This window comes from Lycorma delicatula, chromosome 3, assembly GCF_047948215.1.
Source record: "Lycorma delicatula isolate Av1 chromosome 3, ASM4794821v1, whole genome shotgun sequence".
NCBI lineage: Eukaryota > Metazoa > Arthropoda > Insecta > Hemiptera > Fulgoridae > Lycorma > Lycorma delicatula.
In genome coordinates, this window is record NC_134457.1 from 69,775,827 (window position 1) to 69,796,357 (window position 20,531).

General features: G+C 28.4%; 2 protein-coding genes across 3 annotated transcripts in view; both read right to left on the reverse strand.

Moving 5' to 3' along the window:
• nw (narrow) overlaps nucleotides 1-20,531 on the reverse strand; it is a 393,672-nt gene that overhangs the window by 210,394 nt on the left and 162,747 nt on the right. The gene's annotated exons all lie outside the window — the stretch shown is intronic.
• Nucleotides 1-20,531, reverse strand: part of LOC142321671 (hexokinase-4-like) — a 115,221-nt gene that overhangs the window by 6,396 nt on the left and 88,294 nt on the right. For both annotated transcript variants that reach the window (XM_075359944.1, XM_075359945.1), the window contains exons 6-11: nucleotides 13,907-14,043; nucleotides 11,348-11,460; nucleotides 9,511-9,666; nucleotides 7,311-7,456; nucleotides 2,202-2,335; nucleotides 173-254 (exon numbers count right to left, since the gene is read on the reverse strand). In XM_075359944.1, the coding sequence (XP_075216059.1) occupies nucleotides 173-254; nucleotides 2,202-2,335; nucleotides 7,311-7,456; nucleotides 9,511-9,666; nucleotides 11,348-11,460; nucleotides 13,907-14,043 (768 nt within the window). The remainder of the gene's footprint in view (nucleotides 1-172; nucleotides 255-2,201; nucleotides 2,336-7,310; nucleotides 7,457-9,510; nucleotides 9,667-11,347; nucleotides 11,461-13,906; nucleotides 14,044-20,531) is intronic.

Consider the following 20,531-nt stretch of genomic DNA (forward strand, 5'->3'; position numbering starts at 1 on the left):
AAATAAAAATTTAATGGTTGTCACATTAAATTTTTCATTGATTTTTCTGGATAAATAAATTTCTGTTAAGTAAAACTGTACTGTACATTGCTCATGATAAATAAGAGAATAATTATGATTAGTAGTTCATGGTAAATATTTATATGAAATAAATGTCATGTCATTCACTTACATCTTTCCTTTAACTTCATTGCAATGGCAGCTGTAAGACCAGCTCCTTTACCACTACCATCTTCGGCTAACATCAAGCGGAACTGAAATAAATAGAAATTGTTTCCTAAAATGTTACAAGTTGTAATTGCATTGCACATATTTACATACTTTACAAGTATGAACAAGTCCCATTAGTTCTTTCTAAATCTTGTAAAATTTTAAGTACATAAACGTTTTAAGTTTCAATATAAAATGTTAACTTTTATCGAATCAGGGTGCATAATTAAAACTATGAAAATTGAGGTTGTACTAACTTGTAGAAAGTCAAGGGATCTCTAAAATAATTAAATTGGCAAATATATCCCAGTTGACCTGTACACTGCATTAATCATCTTAATATGATAAAATCATTAATGCAAAAAGTATTTTCTATGGTAATCCTGTCTGAAATTGTAGTTCTTCAAATTCTAGCAAATTGCAAATACTTTCAATCTCTATTACATATAGTTTTGACATAAAGATATTACACTGTTTTATTTTAATTTTACATACAATAAAACTACAATGTTATATTTTTCAATAGCTCTTCACATATTAAGATTATAATAAAAATATAGACAATATTAATTAAAGGGACAGTTAATTAATTAGAGACTAATTAGAGAGATTATAAATGAGAAAATATTCATTTTCTTCATTAAAACTACAGTGCATTTTTCTTAATCAACTTAGTCAGGATCTAACATTGTAGCTAGTTAGCAAAATTGTCAATAATCCAAAAATACAATGTAAAATACATGGAATATTGAAAAAAGGTTTTTAATGTGCACCACTTTTAAAAATTACACAAAAATTAATCTACTAAACAGGAAAAATTAGATAAAAACCAATAAATATAATTATTTATAATTCGTGTAATTATATTTTGTCACAAATAATTAACTGTCTTTTACAAAAGACAGAATTTACCTAAATTATCACATATGTATTTTATTAGTTCGTTGCTTTCGAAAAAAATTACTCAAAAAATTACAATTTCTGTTTAGTAGTAAGAACAAATACTTTTTCCATCATTCAAAAAGTATTGATTTATTTATTTTACTTTTATTATATTTTTTAAATGTATGAGACCATATGCTGTAATTAACTGATAAAATGGTGTGAATAATGATAATGAATAAATATGCAAAAATGTTCAATGAATGCTTACTCCATGATAAACATCTCTGCCTCTCATTTAGAAGGTTGTGGATTCAAGTCCTGCTGATGTTTGCATTTTATGTGCTAAATCATTCGTCTTTCATAAAAAGAAGTTTGAAAAGTGATATAGGTCGTCAGAATGTAACTGCAAGTATGAATAAATAAATAAATAGTGTTTTGGATGATCAGTCGTATAAAGCCTTCTATCATCAAAATCTTTTTGATTGAAAAATTTCAATGAAAATCATTTTGGAAGCAATGATTTACAATTTCATATCTTGCAATTTCTGGAAGTTCTAAGTTCATTACAAATCGATAACCTTATTATGAAAACGTGGTTTACACAGAGTAACCAAAATACTTACTAGCAGACACAAAACAAAGAAAATGAGAGATGAATTCAGTTTTCAGAGAATTCAGTTTTCTCTCTCAAAGAGAGCTTCATTTCTTTTTTGAGTTGAATTGTGGTGATTGATGTGAGAAATGGATTTTTCGTGTCATTACAGAATCAAAACAAGCTTTTATGATTGTGGCAGCAAATGAGATCACTAATAATGGGAAAGTATAAAATAAAAAATATTTAAAATGTTAGATTTGGTCATGTCACAGCATTTTTGAAGCAGACTGAGGACTTTGGAATTATTAAAATACACATTTTAAATATTTATTTTATAACTTTATATATTTATTTATCTTCTTAGATACCTGCTAAAATTATTCAAAAACCTTTATGCTTTTGTAAGCTGAAAAATCAATTAACTTATCAGACTTCTTCTACAATAGGAAAAAAAATTGTCAGTTTATGTTATTACCAAAACATGCCAAAAACAGAGAAAATAAATACATACTGTGTGGTTAGGAACAAGAAGACTAATAAATTTGTTCATCCATTTATGGATTCGAGGATGATGTTTATATAGTGAACCATCCACTGCAACTGTGTTATCTGGTCGATCCATGTGTTGCAAGATAGCTGCAATACCTGAAACAGTTCAAAATAAGATTAGTTGAAAATATAGAGCTTTTTTAACTTCTCTCTTTTACCTACTTGGCATTTAGAATTTCATTACAGATAAGTACACTAGATTCCATCCATTTTGTAAGGGAAGATCCAGGTAAAATTATTTAACTCCAGTAAACTAGGTCTTGTACATGAATTTTTTCTACATTTGTTAGGAACTGAGCTAAGACTTTTATTACAATAGCCAGTAATTCTAATCATCAGTGGTGCCAATCCCATCAAAAGACCATTATTTAATACTGATATGGGACTGCACATAAATGATGTAAGTCTAAAATCCATAATAGTTCATAATAGTCTTTTCTCTAAACAGGAGATTTAATGAGATTTTAGAAGACACTTTCACCTTCAGTTCTCATATGATATCTACTATTAATGTAAAATTATGAAATAAGCAAAAAAATTTTTAGAAAAAGATTAGTAACTATATAATATAGTTATATTTATTGCTTAATATAATAAAAGTAAAATACACACACACACACACACACACACACACACACACACACACACACACACACACACTCTCTCTCTCTCTCTCTCTCTCTCTCTCTCTCTCTCTCTCTCTCTCTCTCTCTATCAACATTTTCTATAAATTAACTTTCTGTGACAATTCTGGAAAGAAATTGTTCAAAAGGAAAAATATAGCAGAAAGTGTTGAACCTTGGGTCAATTTTTAATTTTATTTTTTACGTCAAACTGTGTGGTAATTTTTTAAATTGTTAATGATTTTACAATGTATTGTTAATCTAATATTTTTTTTAAAATTCTATTTGAAACTATTTTAATGTGAAAATATTTTTTCTTTAGGTCTGTAAGGTAGTCCAAGGTACAAAAATGTGATGTAGCTTGGGTCCATATGATAAAAAAATGGGTTAAAAAGTATTTTTCTTTCCAGGAAATAAAACATGACATTTCAGTATTCAAACCAAATTTATTTATTAACACACCTTTATATCAGACATTAAATGCTTAATGACTGATGCAAAGTTAAGTAATAATTTTTAAACTTAATGCAACTTTTAAAAATTAACTTTTAAAACTACGCAAATTCGGCCTATCTGGAAAATTAATCTATTTAATTAGTCAAAAGTTTTTTTAATTATGAGAAAAATATACAGGAAAATCATAGTTTATCTCAGTAAATAATAAAAAAATTTGTCTAATTGTACATTGTACGAGAAAAACCCAACAGGAAATAAATATATATCTGTGTTTTGTTGATGCTTGTAAGTGCCTCCAATAGGGGAAGAAAGTTTACATTCACTGTTTTCATTTGAAATGTCATAAATATCTAACTTGTCTAGAAAAAATTTATTGCTGATTTTCAATCTTTTGTAATAATGAACTTCATAAATCTTATAAGGTAATTTTTCCACAATTCTTGTAACATAAAACAACATTTTTTCCCTATGATTTTTACTAAAACAAGGTCCTCATTTTCAATTTCCAAATTAAGGCTTTTTTTCAAATATTAAATATCCTAATTGGTCTCTTTTATTTATTTCAATTAAATTATCTAAACTGTCATCACTCATGTCCTCTGGTAGGTTGTCAATTCTGTCAAGATCATCAGAATCTTCATCGTCCATAATCAGTTTTTTCTTTGATAATTTCTTCAAAGCTATCTTTTCATCTTCTTTTTTGTGCTTTCTTTGGTTTTGACTGCTTGATTTCATTTTATTTTCTGTGGTATCTATCAATATTCTCATCTTGCCTTTTTTCTTCCTTTATTCCGATTTCTTGGTGGAGCCTTTGGGAAAGGTCGAATCACTTCTGAAGGTACTTCAATAATTCTTTGAGATTTTTCATTATCATTAACAGTTGCAAGCATTTTGTCATTCAGGGGAAGTCTTGCTGTAATGTGCTAGGTCCTGCTACTGCATTGGGTTGAGTTTCCCGTCCATCTTTGTCAGGCAGTCAATCTATTACATAAAAAGATAAATAAATATTCTTCCTTTCCAAAAATATTTTCATTGAAAAGCTAGATTTCATTCACATGAAACCCAGTCTTGATATGTCCTCTAGTAAATACCTTGTTCAAGGCTTTATTGATCAAACCAGCAAGGTCAAATGTAGTGACTAGACTTCTGGAGTTCTGGATCATCCAGTTATTACAGGCAACATGTATGGCACCTGTATGGTTCGAAAACTTCATGGTTGAGTGGTTGGAGTTTATGTAACATGTAGGAGGGCAATGTCAGTGTGATGACTCCATTTTCCTTGGCCACAGTAATCACTTCAATTGAGATCTGCATTTGGAGGTTATTGATAATAAGGAGAGCTGGATTATTTAGAGATGATCTGACATACTGATTGAAGTGTTTGAGGTATTGTACAAACAAATTTTCAATGGACCACCTTAAAGGTGATCCACCTTAGGCTGATAGTGCCTGTCGATGCTCCTGTGATCATGTGTTCCTGAAATTTACTCTTGGGAATGTCAACATTGGAGAGATATGGATTAAAGAAGCATTTATGGCAGCTAACATTGTGATATAGATGCCCCATTCAGCTGATGTTGTTGAACCACGCTGCTTTGTTTTTTTTTGTCACATATAACCTTTGGAAGCTTGTGAACTGTAGAATTTCCACTTTCATCCAAATTATAAATATTAGATGGAAATTTATATTTTTCCATTACTGTTTTTAAATTAGTAAAAAAGGCTCCATTTTCCTTGTTGAAACTAGTGGCTCAGGAAAGGCTTGTTGCTTCAGGCTTCTGTTATATCAAATCAGGAAAATGTTTATGAAGTAGCTGATACCAGAAATTCCCAGCTGATTGATTTAACTCCCAATTTTCAGGGACTTTTAGATTATTGGATCTAACTTAAGGTAGAGACATTTTTGTAAGTCCATAGTGAAGCTTTGCAGTATACTTCAAATACTTCATCAACTCTAGTTTCTTGTTCTTTTGAAAACACTTTTTAGCATCAATAGTAGATGTATAAACAAATGGTGCATCAACAGACCTAGAAAGGTTATGTTTATTCAAATGTCTTTGCAAAGTAATATTTGAAACATTGTACTTCGTGGCAGCTGCCCTAATATCCATTTGGTTTTGCAGCACATCATTTTCTGCTTTTACAAGGGCTATTATATTCACTGGCTTCCTTTTATTACCTTCTTTGCTTCTAGGAATTTCCTTAAAAAACCAAAAACTTAGAGGGCCATATACGTCACTTTAATCTAAACGTAAATGGAATGATTGTACCGTGGGTCGACCCAAATTACAACACTGTGAGGTGACCCAGAATACAATATGAGCAGTTATTTTACAAATGGCCTCATAGTCCCTTTATAGGTTAGGCTTTTAGACGTTATTATATACCATTGGATAGAGAAAAATACAAACAATCTGTATGATTTTTTCAGCTTCTTGTTTATATATTTCTCACCAAAAATCAAGAAACTCAAATCAAAAATATTTACTTTTACCAGTGAAAAACTAAAACTAATTTTTCATGAAAAGCTTTCATTACACAATGGAGTAAAACAATATTTACAGTGTTCCTATTGGCTACTCAAATAACTAAAGACACTAATTCTACTGTTTCCTGCTCAGATAGCAGAACAATGTATGCAGATGCAAGATACATCCCCTACGTAAGTTATTCAAATTATTTATTTTATAAAATAGAACAAACAATGAAAGTTACATGTAGACTATTCAAAATATAAAAAGTAAATATTTTTAACTAACAACAATATTCCTGGATTGGTAATATTAGTGTGGTTTTTGCCATTAAAGTGAGGAATCCTTAAATATCAGAGATTTTTTTAATAAAAATATTTCTAGCTTTTATTTGTTTTTTAATATAAATTTATAATGTTTTATACATTTAAATAAATTAATATTTTAATCTAGTTTGATTTTATTTTCAGCTTTATGTTTAAAATTATTCATTTCAGGTAGAAATTGAACACTTTAGTTGAGAAATTTCTATAGAACTATAGAAATTCACTTTCTATAGCTGAAAATTTAATCAGAGAAATAATTTTTAAGTAAATTTATACCATCTTTGATGATTTAGTAATTATATTTTACTTCTTTTTATTTTGATTTGATTTTTACGATAAAAGATAAATAATCTGAGTACTATCACCAGGAATCTTATATAGGAATATTTTATATCCCCTACAGACTTTAGCAATTTAGATGAAGGTGAGTTCTATTCTTTTCTGCCTATGTAATTAATGGATGGCTCCAATTAATAATCGGTAAAATAGTGAGGACACTATGTTTGAATTATATTTACAAAAAGTCATAAGTATAATATTTTATCAATTTTTCACGAATTATTTATTTTCTACCAAAAAAAATATGAAATGTTTGATATTAGAAGTTGATGAGATTTTTTACAAACTTTCAGTGTATTGCTGTTCAACAGCAAAAATGGCAACTATTAGGTGAATGTTACACATTATTTATTGTGAAACGACTATTGAACCACTGACAGTAGTTTCAACAGTTTTAACAAATACATTTGATAAAAAAATGAATTTTACAGATTAAAATTTCATAAAATAAAATAAAGATTTTAAACACATAACATATAACATGCAATTTTACAGAGTGATTAAAACTAAGGTTACCTACTGAATTTACTTTAAATTTAAAATATACTCATAGATGAGTAACTATATTTTCCAACTGTTAGTAATGAAATCACTTTTCTCAGAACAAAATCATTTTCAGTAGAATACTATGAAATGATACTACTACTATGGTGTTCAGAAATTTCAATCGATACAGATTCTGATATTTCTAAACAATATTAGAAAACTGAAACTAATAAGTAGAAAAGTTGTAGATATTTATTACAACGTGAATTAAATATTCAAGTACATAATGGAATATTTAACTATAAATATTAAGCCTCTAAAACTTATCTTAAAGCAATACATAATAAAAAATAAGTCTTCAAATTCCTACCTATTGATACAAGAAGTGCTGCTCTTAATGATACAGTTTCACAAACATGTTTTACTATAGCCAAATCATCTGAACTAGAAAATTCTACATCAAAATCCTCTGATAAAATAGTCTCTGTATGCATTGTAGAATTGTCTATACAATCTCTAAAAGGAAAAAAAATGTAAATAATAAAATAGGAATAGAAATGAAACAATGAAATATAAAATGATTACTTTCCATTAATTTTTTCATTTAATTTAAATTTATCTTGTGCAACATATAAGTAGACAGCAAAAATATTTGTTGCTGAAGTATTGTGAAGATATGATCATAATGCATAACAAATACAAATGACAAATATGTTATCAATAACTATACAAAATGCATAATAAAGATGAAATAAAAATGTCTGGGAAAACAGCTAGCTAATCATAAATCAAATGATTATTATTAATAATAATATTATGTATATTCTTCTTGCTTGTTGAGGATAAATTCATGTATTGTTTATCACCTGTGGGAAGGGCTTGTACCATTTGAATCATCTATGTTTTGAATAAAAAAAAAGCTGCAAAATATGCCAGATATTACTTGTATGAAGAATGGCTAGCACTCAGCTGGCACAATGAGTGGACTTTCTTGAATTTACTTCCTCTTTATGAATACTTTCTACTTTATGAATGTACTTTCTTTGCTGAATGTACTCAATGTCATCATCCGATGCAAGGAGCAACCTAAGGATATCTCTTCAAACAAACATCTTGTTTTTTGAAACTGTTATTACAGCTCTCCTTGTAATTTCATAAGTATTTAAAACATAACTATTATTTATATGGATCATTAGTAAAACTATAGTGTATAGGTTTTAGTTAACAAATTACATGAGTAATGTAAGCCAGTAAAACCTAATTTCAAGTCGGAATGAGTGAAAACATAATGAAGTACTATTTTATATCATATGAGCTAGTGTAGAATAAGAAAAAAATCTGAATTATTCACTTCATTAAATATTCAATTTGAATAGTCCAGTTCAAGTTCTTCTCAATTCTTATACAGAGATTATTATGTGAGCTGATAAAAATCATAAGGCCAACAACATTTAATAACGGTTCTGCATCATTCAACTTAAAATTAATTTAGGTCTTTAAATTATTTATCATCAAACCATTGTAGGCATAACTTTATAATCAGCAATGCTGGCTTAAAGAGTTTTTTCAGTTCTGCAGCTGTCACATACTTAAGTATTAAGTTATGCAGGTATATACTTGTAGTATTATCCATGAACAATAAAATATCAGCACCTACTGTACTACTTTTGTACAGCAGCTATTTTTTTATTACCTGACAACAGGTGATTGACAAAAAATTAAGTAATGTAACCTTTTTATTCCATAAAAAAATTTATTCTACGGATCATAATTTAAATTCTATATCAGATTTTTGTGTTAGGAATGCCTAAAATATGTTGAAGTTTTAGAGTTTTTCACTTATCTTCCAGTTTAAATTGTTACTTATGTTGTAGTGTTGGAAGTTTAGTTTTAACAAAATATTTAACACAATATGATGATATTGAATGTTTTCTTCATATCATCCATCCATTTTTTGAGTTTGTATGAGTGAGCATTGAAAAATGTTACTGAATATATACTGTAAAATGTCATGTTGTTTAATTTTAAAACTTTAAACAAAACCAGAAAAGGAAATTCACAAAATTTTTTTGATAGCATCATACCAAAGTAAAAGTGAGGAAACTAAAGGGAGGGGGTGCGAAGGGACTTCACAGATAGAAACCAAGATGGATATAAAAAAATCCATTCTTGGAAAAGCTTAAAGAAAAAAAAATTAAGTGCGAAAAATGAATCTTCTACACCTTTAATGTTTCAAGAAGTATTATTCTGAAAATCAAGAATTTGAAGTTTCCAAACTAAAGGTTGAAGAATAACATTCCTATGGTCAAGCCCACATTTATTAAACCAGTTTCTTCTGATTATCAAAATTAAACAGTGCTGTATGCAGTTTCCTTATATACTATCAATGGATATTAGTTGAGCCTCTTATAATAATATATATGCTGGTTATATTTACTATCATAAAATACATTAAATCTGAAAAAAGTTATATGATATTCTATTTTAATTTAGCTTACAAACAATATTACAAAAAAACTTAATATTTTTATTTAGAAAGTAAAATAAAAAAACAAATTGTACAAACTTACTGTTCAATAAGAGAAACATAACTAGTGGTAAATGAACCATGTACTAGTAATTTAGGAGGCGCATCTCCATCAAACAGAAGTTCCTCTTTTATTAACCTTACTAATATTACACGTACTACTTCTCCAAGATATTTTCCTCCTATGTACTTTTCAAACCTATGATGAAAAAACAAAATATGAATTTAATAACAATTAAAAATTCATATTTTGGCCACAGTAAAACAGAAACACCTCACAGTATTCTAAGTGATATAAAGAAGCATCACTTGTATAAATGAAACTCAAGATAATTGATAAACGTTACCTATAAAGAAAGACTGATAATTCTTTTTAAAAAAAAGTTATGGTTATCTAAAAGTTACATCTTTCAAATGATTTTCATGTTACTGATTATGGAAATTCAACATTATTCACTGTGTCATATCAATTAATATGTCTTCAATATTGTTACTTATTTTTTGAGATTATTAATTTGGCTGGTTTTGAGAAATTCACAATGCCTTATAAGTAATCCCCAAAAAAAAAACCAAAGGGAATTTTTCTGGAGCAAGATGACAAATTCATATTTCATAAAATATATGCTATACTTAAAGTAATGGAAAACAGACACTTTTATATATGTAATGAGAGCTTTTAGCCGTATTTTACTGGAACCATGGTTTTTTTAAATCAGATTTAACAGCACTGAACAGACGAACTACTCTAAGAATGGATAAACCCCAATTATATATCACAAAGAAAAACATTCAGTCATATAAAACTCATTATTTTATGTGGTTTCTGATGATAAGTAGTGAGAAAGTCATTTATATACTTCTCCTATAACGTAGTTTGACTTCTACTAAACCTTGCTATAACTCTTTTAAATTTTTGCAAATTTTTATATCAATCCATCTGTACAACTTTGACTTTATAAATTGAATTGTACAGAAATGGCTATTAACTCCTAATAATACTTCGGTTAATTTCAAAACTGCAGTAAACTTTACAATAGATTACGGCTCTCTGTTAATGTTCAAGCTGAATTTTCTTCAGTAACTACAGAAAAACAAAATTTGGTAGTATTTTTACCTGCATTTTCTCACTTGGATAAAGTTTTTATAATGCTGGAAGTTATTATTCAGATATTTAAAATGAAATATTCTGATTATGCAAAATCATATTTTAATTGCACAAATTATAGACTCTAAATAAAAACTGAATTTGTATAAAGCAATTTTATGCACATTTATGAAGCAATCAAATAAATTTCAATAACCTCAGAAGTAAATAGTTATGAAACAAGTTCCTAATAGAAGAATCATTTAAACAAAAGCAATAGTATGATCAGACTCTAATGAAATAATTAGACGTTGGAAACACTATAGTGCACTTTCTAATCTCATAAAAATTAAGCCTAGTTTACTTTTTTCTATGAAAATGTGAAATCCTTTTCATATTATAAAATTATAAAAGCACATGTCCTCGTAATTTCAAAAAAACAATGATTATGAATTTTTATATTTGTTTGAATTATAATTGTTTGATTGTCATTTATGAAGCATTTTGTATTTATTTATATCTTTTAATCTGTGTTTGTGTGTTGCAATTGCAATTTTTATTTTTTTTTTCAAATGACTGTTTGATTCATGAATGTAAATCAATGAGGAATAAAATAAAACTGAATACATTAAAGATTAGAAATTATGCCTTCATAATGCAATTTTTGGGAAACTTAAGTAAACATATAACAATTGTCTAATAAAAAAAATGATTAAAGAGGATTTAAATTACATCTGAGAAAGCAGATGATTAAGATCATTTTTTTAATATATAAATCAATCAAAGATTAACTTACGTGAATGAACGCTTTATTAATGAGTTGTCATCTACTTCATAATCATAATCTGTCTTAATAAAATCAATCACACCATTATCTCCAAAAGCTCCCCATTCAATATCAATCACAATCTAAAAAAAAAAAAATATAATTAAAATAATTAAATTTTATATATATAATTACATAATGTATTTTATATATATACATAATGAAGATATAGTAGGAAGTAACAACGTTTGCTGAGAAGAGGAAAACGACTTTTGGTCAGATGATTTTAGAATAATTAACTTAAAGGGCTAAAATAACTCAAATAAAGGGCAGGCAGGTGTAGGTTTCATAATGAACAAGAAGAAAGGGAAGAGAGTAGAGTATTTCAAAAAGTTTAGCGATAGAATCATTGTAATCAGGATAAAATCAAAACCTAAACTGACAATGATTGTTAACGTCTATATGCTTACAAGTTCCCATGATGATGAGGTAGAGTGTATACATAAAGAAATTAACAAAGCAATTAACACATAAAAGAGAATAAAAATTTAATAATTGTTGGAGATTGGAATGCAAGCATCAGAAAAGGCAAGGATGGAAATATTGTGGGTGAATACGGGATGAGCAAAAGAAATGAGAGGGGACTGATTTATGAGTTTTGCATGAAGTATAATTTAGTAATTGTCAACACTCAGTTTAAAATCATAATAGAAAAATATACGCATGGAAAAAAGCCAGACGATACTTCAAGGTAACAGATAGATTATATCATGGTTGAGCAAAGATTTAGAAATCAAATTGTAGACTGCAAATCATATCCAGGAGTAGACATTGAGATTGACCATAAATTAGTGATAATGAAATGTAGCTTGTGTTTTAAAAACCTGAAGAAAAGGTATCAGGTGAATCGGTGGAATTTGGAGAAGCTTGAGGAAGAGGAGGTAAAGAAAATTTTTGAAGAGGACATGAAAAGGGGTCTGACTAAAAGAGAAATAAGGTAGAAAATATAAAAGAATGGGAAAATATTAAAAAGGAAATTCTTAAATCAGCAAAAGTGAACTTAGGCAGAACAAAGAGAACTGGTAGAAAACCTTGGATATCAAGGTTGATATCATGTTACAGCTGATGGATGAAAGTATAAGAATGCTAGTGATGAAGAAGGTAAAAGGACCTACAGACAATTAAGAAATAGTATAAACAGGAAATGCAAATTAATGAAAGAAGAATGGATTAAAGAAAAAATTTCAAAAGTGGAAAGCGAAATGATCATTGGTAAAAGAGATGGATACAGCAAAGTTAAGGAGAATTTTGTGGTACATAAGTTAACTCTAATAATTGTTAAAAAAAGACGGTACACCAATTTATAATACAAAAGAAAAGGTTAATAGGTGGGTGGAATATACTGAAGAGTTACACAGAGGAAATGAATTAGAAACTTGTGTTATAGAGGAAGAAGTTAAAGAGGATGAAAAGACAGATACAATACTGAGATCTGCGTTTAACAGAGCATTAAAGAATTTGAATAGCAGAAAGGCTCCTGGGATAGATGGGATACCTGCAGAATTACTGGGCAATACAGGTGAGGAAGTGATAGATAGATTACACGAACTGATGTGTAATATTTACAAAAAAGGGGAAGTTCCATCAGACTTCAAAAAGAATGTTATTGTCATGATACCAAAGAAACCAGGAGCAAATAAATGTGAAGAATACAGAACAATTAGCTTAACTATTCATGCATCAAAAATCTTAACTAGAATTCTGTACAGAAGATTTGAGAAGAGAGTGGAAGAAGTGTCATTTGGTTTCAGGCTTTTATTTAACTAAATATTTTCATTACTTTTAATTTTAAAATTTAATAATTATTACATTTATTTATTTTTTATTTATTGGTTATTTATTAGATATTTATATAATTTATTTTTTCTTTTCAGTGCATTTTTATATTTGTTAATATATTATATTTTTTTGTTTAAAATTCTCAATTTGATTTAATTCTTATTTTTTACTTTATAGAGGGTTTATCTAATTTGTTTCCTTTTTTATTAATGTTAATATTAATATTAGTTAAATAAAAGCTTTTTTAAAAAATAATTTTTTATATGTAATCAAATACATTTTTGTAATTTTTTTATTTTTAATAATTAACATATTTTAAAATAATAATGATAACAATCATAGTACAGAGACAAAGTCCTGACTAAAAAATAGTATATTAAGGAAGCATAAAGAAAAATTAATCAATTGAAATTATGTAAAATTAATAACTATATATAAAGGGAACAGATACAAAGAAAATAATTTGAAATTATTTTGAAAAAATTGTAAAAGCTGTAGAAACATTTCTAGACATTATTATAAAAATTGGTGCTTTACAAATCTTTATTTGTAGAATAAAGGTAAATAAAATAAAGAGTTAATTTAGGCTTTCCTCAGATAAGATAAATATATCTTTATAAAATGAAAAGGAAAGCTGTGTTTTTGTGTGAGTATGAATATAAGCACAACTAGATAGATTAAGAATAAATAGTGATAAATTTTAACATAGAAGAAGGAAATACAAGAGAATAGAAAGAGACAAAATAATACCTCTTTCTCACCATGTCGTTCGCTTTCCCAATGATGTACTCTGTCAGCACGCTCCAAATAACAAGCATTACTACCAGTGCCCAGTATAAGACCAATAGTTGTTCTATGATCAAGTGAAGCACCTTGCAATAATGTACCTGACAAGCAAAAAAGTTTAACAAAAATTAGATAACTGAATTATTTTATAAGAAAAACTGAACTATTTTAATCATTGAATAGTATGAAAAAAAAAGATAACTCTTTAAAATTAAATAAACGACTCATTTTCAGAGTCATTTTCCTGCCCCTTTTTCAGTAGGTGCTGCTTTAACAGGTGTTAATTACCTGTGAAAGATCCTTTTGAGATAAAATATTCATTAATTTCAAAGCAATTCATTTCTAATTTTTAATAATTTAATATTACATAAATTATACAAAATATATACTTAATGAACTACATTATTTCATCATAAAGTAATTTCCCAATGTGCAGCTACTCCCTTTTTAACTCTATAGTTATTACTTTTTCTTTTTTTTGTATGGTTAATTGAAACTCAACCACCAAAGAACACTGGTATCCACAATCTAGTGTTCAAATCCATGTAAAAGTAATTAACTGCCTTTTCTAGAATTTGAATGTTGAAACTCTCTGATTTGCGAAGATCAGCTGATTCACCACTAGACCAACCCAGTGAGTTCTGTAGTTATTACTATGTATTGTTTCCATTACTCTGCTTGTCCTTGCATGATTTTATTTACCTTATCCATCCAGCCAATCAAATCCTTCCATTTTGGATGTATATATAAAGATATAAAAAAAATTAAAATATACAAATTAAAAAAATGTGAGGTAAGAGACTGGAAGAATGCATCAAGCAGCATACAATGTTGCATTTTAAATTCTCTACTTCTAAAAGTTTATAAAAAAAAAGAATGGTAGCTCTGTTATGATTGGAGAATAAGTTTACTAAAGCAATGATGAGACTGCAAGGAAAAGTTTATTAAACATGGGGAAAAAAATTACATATATGATGCTCACAATGTTCCTAATACGACTACTAATAAGGCCAATGAGGTATGATGACATCATAAAATTTTCTGCAAAAACATTTTGAAGAAAAAGTGGGCAGATATGAATGATTGTGGCACAAAAATTTGTTTGAGCACTACAGCAGAATGGATAATCATAATGTAAGGAGCAGTGATGAGGTTATGAAAAAACAGAAAACTAATGTCTTCATATTTAAAAATACCATAAAAAATAAATTAAGATTTGTTAAGAATATTTTGTAAAGTATATCAGCATTTACTGCATTAAAAAATTTTAATTTATAAATTTCCTGTATTTTCTTTTTTCAGTGTTGTTATATATCTTTCCAAAATTCATGAAATCCCCAATGTTTTGTCAAAAACTTATATTGTCCAAACTTTTAGTCAAAAATGTTAACATTTTACAATTTTAATCTTATTTTCCACACTACAATATAATCAAGAATGCCTATATTAAATAAATATAGTAATTTTATTATAGGTACTTTGCAGTATTCTGCAATTCTTTCCATAACTGCAGAATACTCCAGTAAATGGAAATATAAAACCAAAATTAGTTAATCATGTACATTAATTTTGATATGATGTAAGTTTGTTACTAAATGTAACTGGGTCAATGTGTTTTTGTGCCTCAAATAAACCAATATACTACAATACAATTTAGATCAGTGACTCTCAACTTTTTTAGTTCCACAACCCCAAAAAATAAAAATATATAATGAATAGCTTGCGACCCCCCCCCCCACACCTAAACACTTACCCAATGAAACCTAGTTAAAACTATTTAGCTGCACTGATAGCGATAGGTATGAACATGCATGTATAAAGTAATTTATTACAAGTTCCACCTTGATGTGTATGTGCTCCTTGTAATTTGGTCTGAATGCATAATATTCGCTGTGAGAACATGACATTTGAACATGTAAATGATACGTTAGAACATGTCATGCTGTCAGCAGTATAAAAGAGGCGTAAGGGAATGCAGAATGTCAGTTTAATTTTGAATGCGAAGTGTGCCTCTGGTGCCTTTAATTAAGTTTTTAAAAACATAGTTTCATTAAAAATAATAATTGAGAAATCGGTTTTTAGTGTGCAGAAAAAAACAATTCAACTTTTTCTGCAAATTAGATTTTTATACAAAATGGATAAATTTATGTAAAAACAAAGCGAGTCCTCTACATCCAGCGAATCGATTGGTAAAAAGACAATATTGTACCATGATATTTATTTAAATTATGGTTTCATGAAGCTATCAAAATTAATTCGACATTTCAAAACTAAACATCCGGATCATAAAAGCAAACCAAACTATTAGAATTTTTGAAAGAAAATTAAATACTTTGAGAAATTAACAAGCTTCTAACTGTAAATCAAGTCATACTGAAAAAAGTACATTTGAGGCATCTTATCTCATAGCATTAAGAGTAGCTAAGATGTCTAAACCCACACAATTGTAGAAAACCTCATACTGCCTGCTACAATATGATTTAGTCAGTGTTTTAATAGGCATGGAAGAAGCAAAAAAACTGAAAAAAATTCCTCTTTTTAATGACCCAATATCAAGGCGAACAGATGACATGGCTGCTGATGTTCATGATCAGAAAATTCAGCAAGTGAGATCAAGTGAAGTTTTTAGTATTCAGTTTGATGAATCAATGGATGTGGCAAATGTTTCTCAGTTCTTATGTTTTGTGAGATATGATGAGATAGGAGCAGATCTATCAAAGATCTATTATTGTTTTGCAAATCAGTACCTGTTCATGAAACAAGACAATGTCTTTTTGATATTTTTTTATGGAGCTACTAAAAACTAAAAAAAGATTGGACAGAATGTATTGCAGTAAGTAGTGATGGTGCAATGACTGTAAAAATGATTATTTTTAATAAAAGTCGACCATTACAGAATAGTCTATTTGCTAAATAATGTGATGAAATGGGCAAAAAGAAAAAAATCTTTGCATTTCCATACAGAAGTCAGATGGTTATCGCAAGGGAAAGTGTTAACCCCATTACTGGAATTGGAAAATGAGTTAATAGTTTTTCCAACAAATGCCATTCTCAATGTTTTTACAGAAAAATGAGTATATTTTGTTGTTGGCTTACTTAGCTAATGTATTTTTGAGTTTAAACGACTTGAATGTGAATTTACAAGGACATGATAAGAATATTTTATTAATGACAGACATCTGTCATTAATATCTGGATTATTCGCCTTTAAAGCAAAAATTTTGATATGTTTCCACTCACTTCTGATTATACTGAGAAAAATTTAGATGAAGACACAATTCACCACAATTTGGATAGCATGAAGGTACATTTGTGTGAGCTAAAACTTCAGTTGTCAGTATTTTCTGGAAGATAAAAATGATTCCTAGAAGAGATGGGTATTGAATTTATTTAGTGAAAATGTTGTTGCAGCTGCAAAGTTACCAGTTGAGATTCATAACCAGCTCATCAAAATGTCTGACGAGAAAACATTACAACTACAATTCACATCTGAAGATTTAGATATGTTTTGGCTTGCTCATCAAAGTGAATATGAAAATTTGGTCACAGAAGCATTGAAAATATTAATCCCTTTTTCCATGTCTTACTTCGGTGAAAAGGGTTTTTTGTCTGTAGTTGTGCTAAAAACTTAACATAGGAATCATCTTTTATCGCTTGAAAACAATTTGCTTTTGTATGTTTCTAACACAGATCCACATATGGAGAAAATTTTAAGTGAAAATCAAACGCGACCATCTCATTAATTAATTTTTTTACAAATTTATTTTTGTACTTACAAATGAAAATAAAATGCTTAAATAAATGATTTTTTTTCACATAAAATGATTTAATTATTGTTAACGTGTAATGTATGCTAATTTCAAGACCCCTCTTTCATATCATAGGGGTCGCAATGATATGAAAGATAGAACGCCAGGTTGAGAAACACTGATTTAGATACACTCTCAGCAATCAATTCCTGCACAGATCACTTAATATTTCACATATATTTAAAAACAATTAAATATCACTCAAGCAGAGATTAACAGAAATAAAAATTAATGACTGAAGTGTGATTTTAAAAAAAATGGTGGCCTACATCTCACACTATTATGAAACTAAAGATAACTGTCTTTTACAAAAATATAATACGTTATCATTTGTCCAGTAGATTACCAACTGTATTATAGAAGAATTTTCTCAATATATAATTGGAGAAAATATTATTGAAACTAAATATTTTTATCAAACTGTGGCACACACAAATATTTTATCTAAGCTCAAAATTTGAATGTAAATTTACAAAATTGCTGTTGTTATTAGTTTACCCCATTAATTGTTCTTTCTCTAAGAGTATTGATGCTCATTAGAAGTGAGTGTTATCATTTGAAAAACTGATTATTAATTTTAGGGATATTTGATAAAATAATATATTTGGCTAAGTGAATAAGGCATTGGAAAACCAATTCACAATCAATTCCCTAATGTGCCTGGTATGGTTATGCCAAACATGTTAGAATAGTATGGTTATCAATATGGTTATGCCTGTTATAAAGGACTGGTTACGCCATTTTCAGATTGATTTATTTCTCATGACATATCAATTACAACTATTTGGTTAAGGCACCTAACATACATAATATAAACAATTAAAGTTTTAACTTTGGCAGATTTTAAATTTATGAATATTATAATTTTAATGAATAGAGGTTAACATTATTTGTTTCTGACTAAAAAAATTAAACATCATTTTCATTGTTCAATTTAACATCCTTCTCATTTGAAGTTTTATTCTTAACACTGTCTTTTAAAGGGCAAACTAAAAATAAATCACTATTTTGTGAAAAAATGACATAAAACAGCATCATTATTGATTTTAAGCCAAGGATATTTGTAGTTCACTACTGAGCAACCATATCTACTTTATAAAACATCTGAAGAAGTTTTGAGAAATTCATTGATCAATCATTTCTTACTGCTCTTCATTATAATCAACATAGTCAATTATGTTAGACTAAATTTTTCTTTTAAGGATTTTTAATAGTCAATTTCTTTTTAATTTATGTAGGAAATTGTAAGCATATAAAAAATATGCTTAATAGTGATAAATTACTTTTGCACTGATCTTCTTGGCTACTATGTCTATTTTTCTCAGTTCCTTTTTATGCGTGTGTTTAATTGTTTTTAATTTCCTGTGTTCAATGGATTCCAAATTACTTTCTTCTTTTTTTTTTTGTCTTCAGTCATTTGACTGGTTTGATGCAGCTCTCCAAGATTCCCTATCTAGTGCTAGTCGTTTCATTTCAGTATACCCTCTACATCCTACATCCCCAACAATTTGTTTTACATACTCCAAACGTGGCCTGCCTACACAATTTTTCCCTTCTACCTGTCCTTCCAATATTAAAGCGACTATTCCAGGATGCCTAAGTATGTGGCCTATAAGTCTGCCTCTTCTTTTAACTATATTTTTCCAAATGCTTCTTTCTTCATCTATTTGCCGCAATACCTCTTCATTTGTCACTTTATCCACCCATCTGATTTTTAACATTCTCCTATAGCACCACATTTCAAAAGCTTCTAATCTTTTCTTCTCATATACTCCGATCGTCCCAATTTTCACTTCCATATAAAGCGACACTCCAAACATACACTTTCAAAAATCTTTTCCTGACATTTAAATTAATTTTTGATGTAAACAAATTATATTTCTTACTGAAGGCTCGTTTAGCTTGTGCTATTCGGCATTTTATATCGCTCCTGCTTCATCCATCTTTAGTAATTTTACTTCCCAAATAACAAAATTCTTCTACCTCCATAATCTTTTCTCCTCCTATTTTCACATTCAGCGGTCCATCTTTGTTATTTCTACTACATTTCATTACTTTTGTTTTGTTCTTGTTTATTTTCATGCGATAGTTCTTGCGTAGGACTTTATCTATGCCGTTCATTGTTTCTTCTAAATCCTTTTTACTCTCGGCTAGAATTACTATATCATCAGCAAATCGTAGCATCTTTATCTTTTCACCTTGTACTGTTACTCCGAATCTAAATTGTTCTTTAACATCATTAACTGCTAGTTCCATGTAAAGATTAAAAAGTAACGGAGATAGGGAACATCCTTGTCGGACTCCCTTTCTTATTAGGGCTTCTTTCTTATGTTCTTCAATTGTTATTGTTGCTGTTTGGTTCCTGTACATGTTAGCAATTGTTCTTCTATCTCTGTATTTGAACCCTAATTTTTTTAAAATGCTGAACATTTTATTCCAGTCTACGTTATCGAAAGCCTTTTCTAGGTCTATAAACGCCAAGTATGTTGGTTTGTTTTTCTTTAATCTTCCTTCTACTATTAATCTGAGGCCTAAAATTGCTTCCCTTGTCCCTATACTTTTCCTGAAACCAAATTGGTCTTCTCCTAACACTTCTTCCACTCTCCTTTCAATTCTTCTGTATAAAATTCTAGTTAAGATTTTTGATGCATGACTAGTTAAACTAATTGTTCTATATTCTTCACATTTATCTGCCGGTATCATAACTATAACACTTTTTTTGAAGTCTGACGGAAATTCCCCTTTTTCATAAATATTACACACCGTTTGTATAATCTATC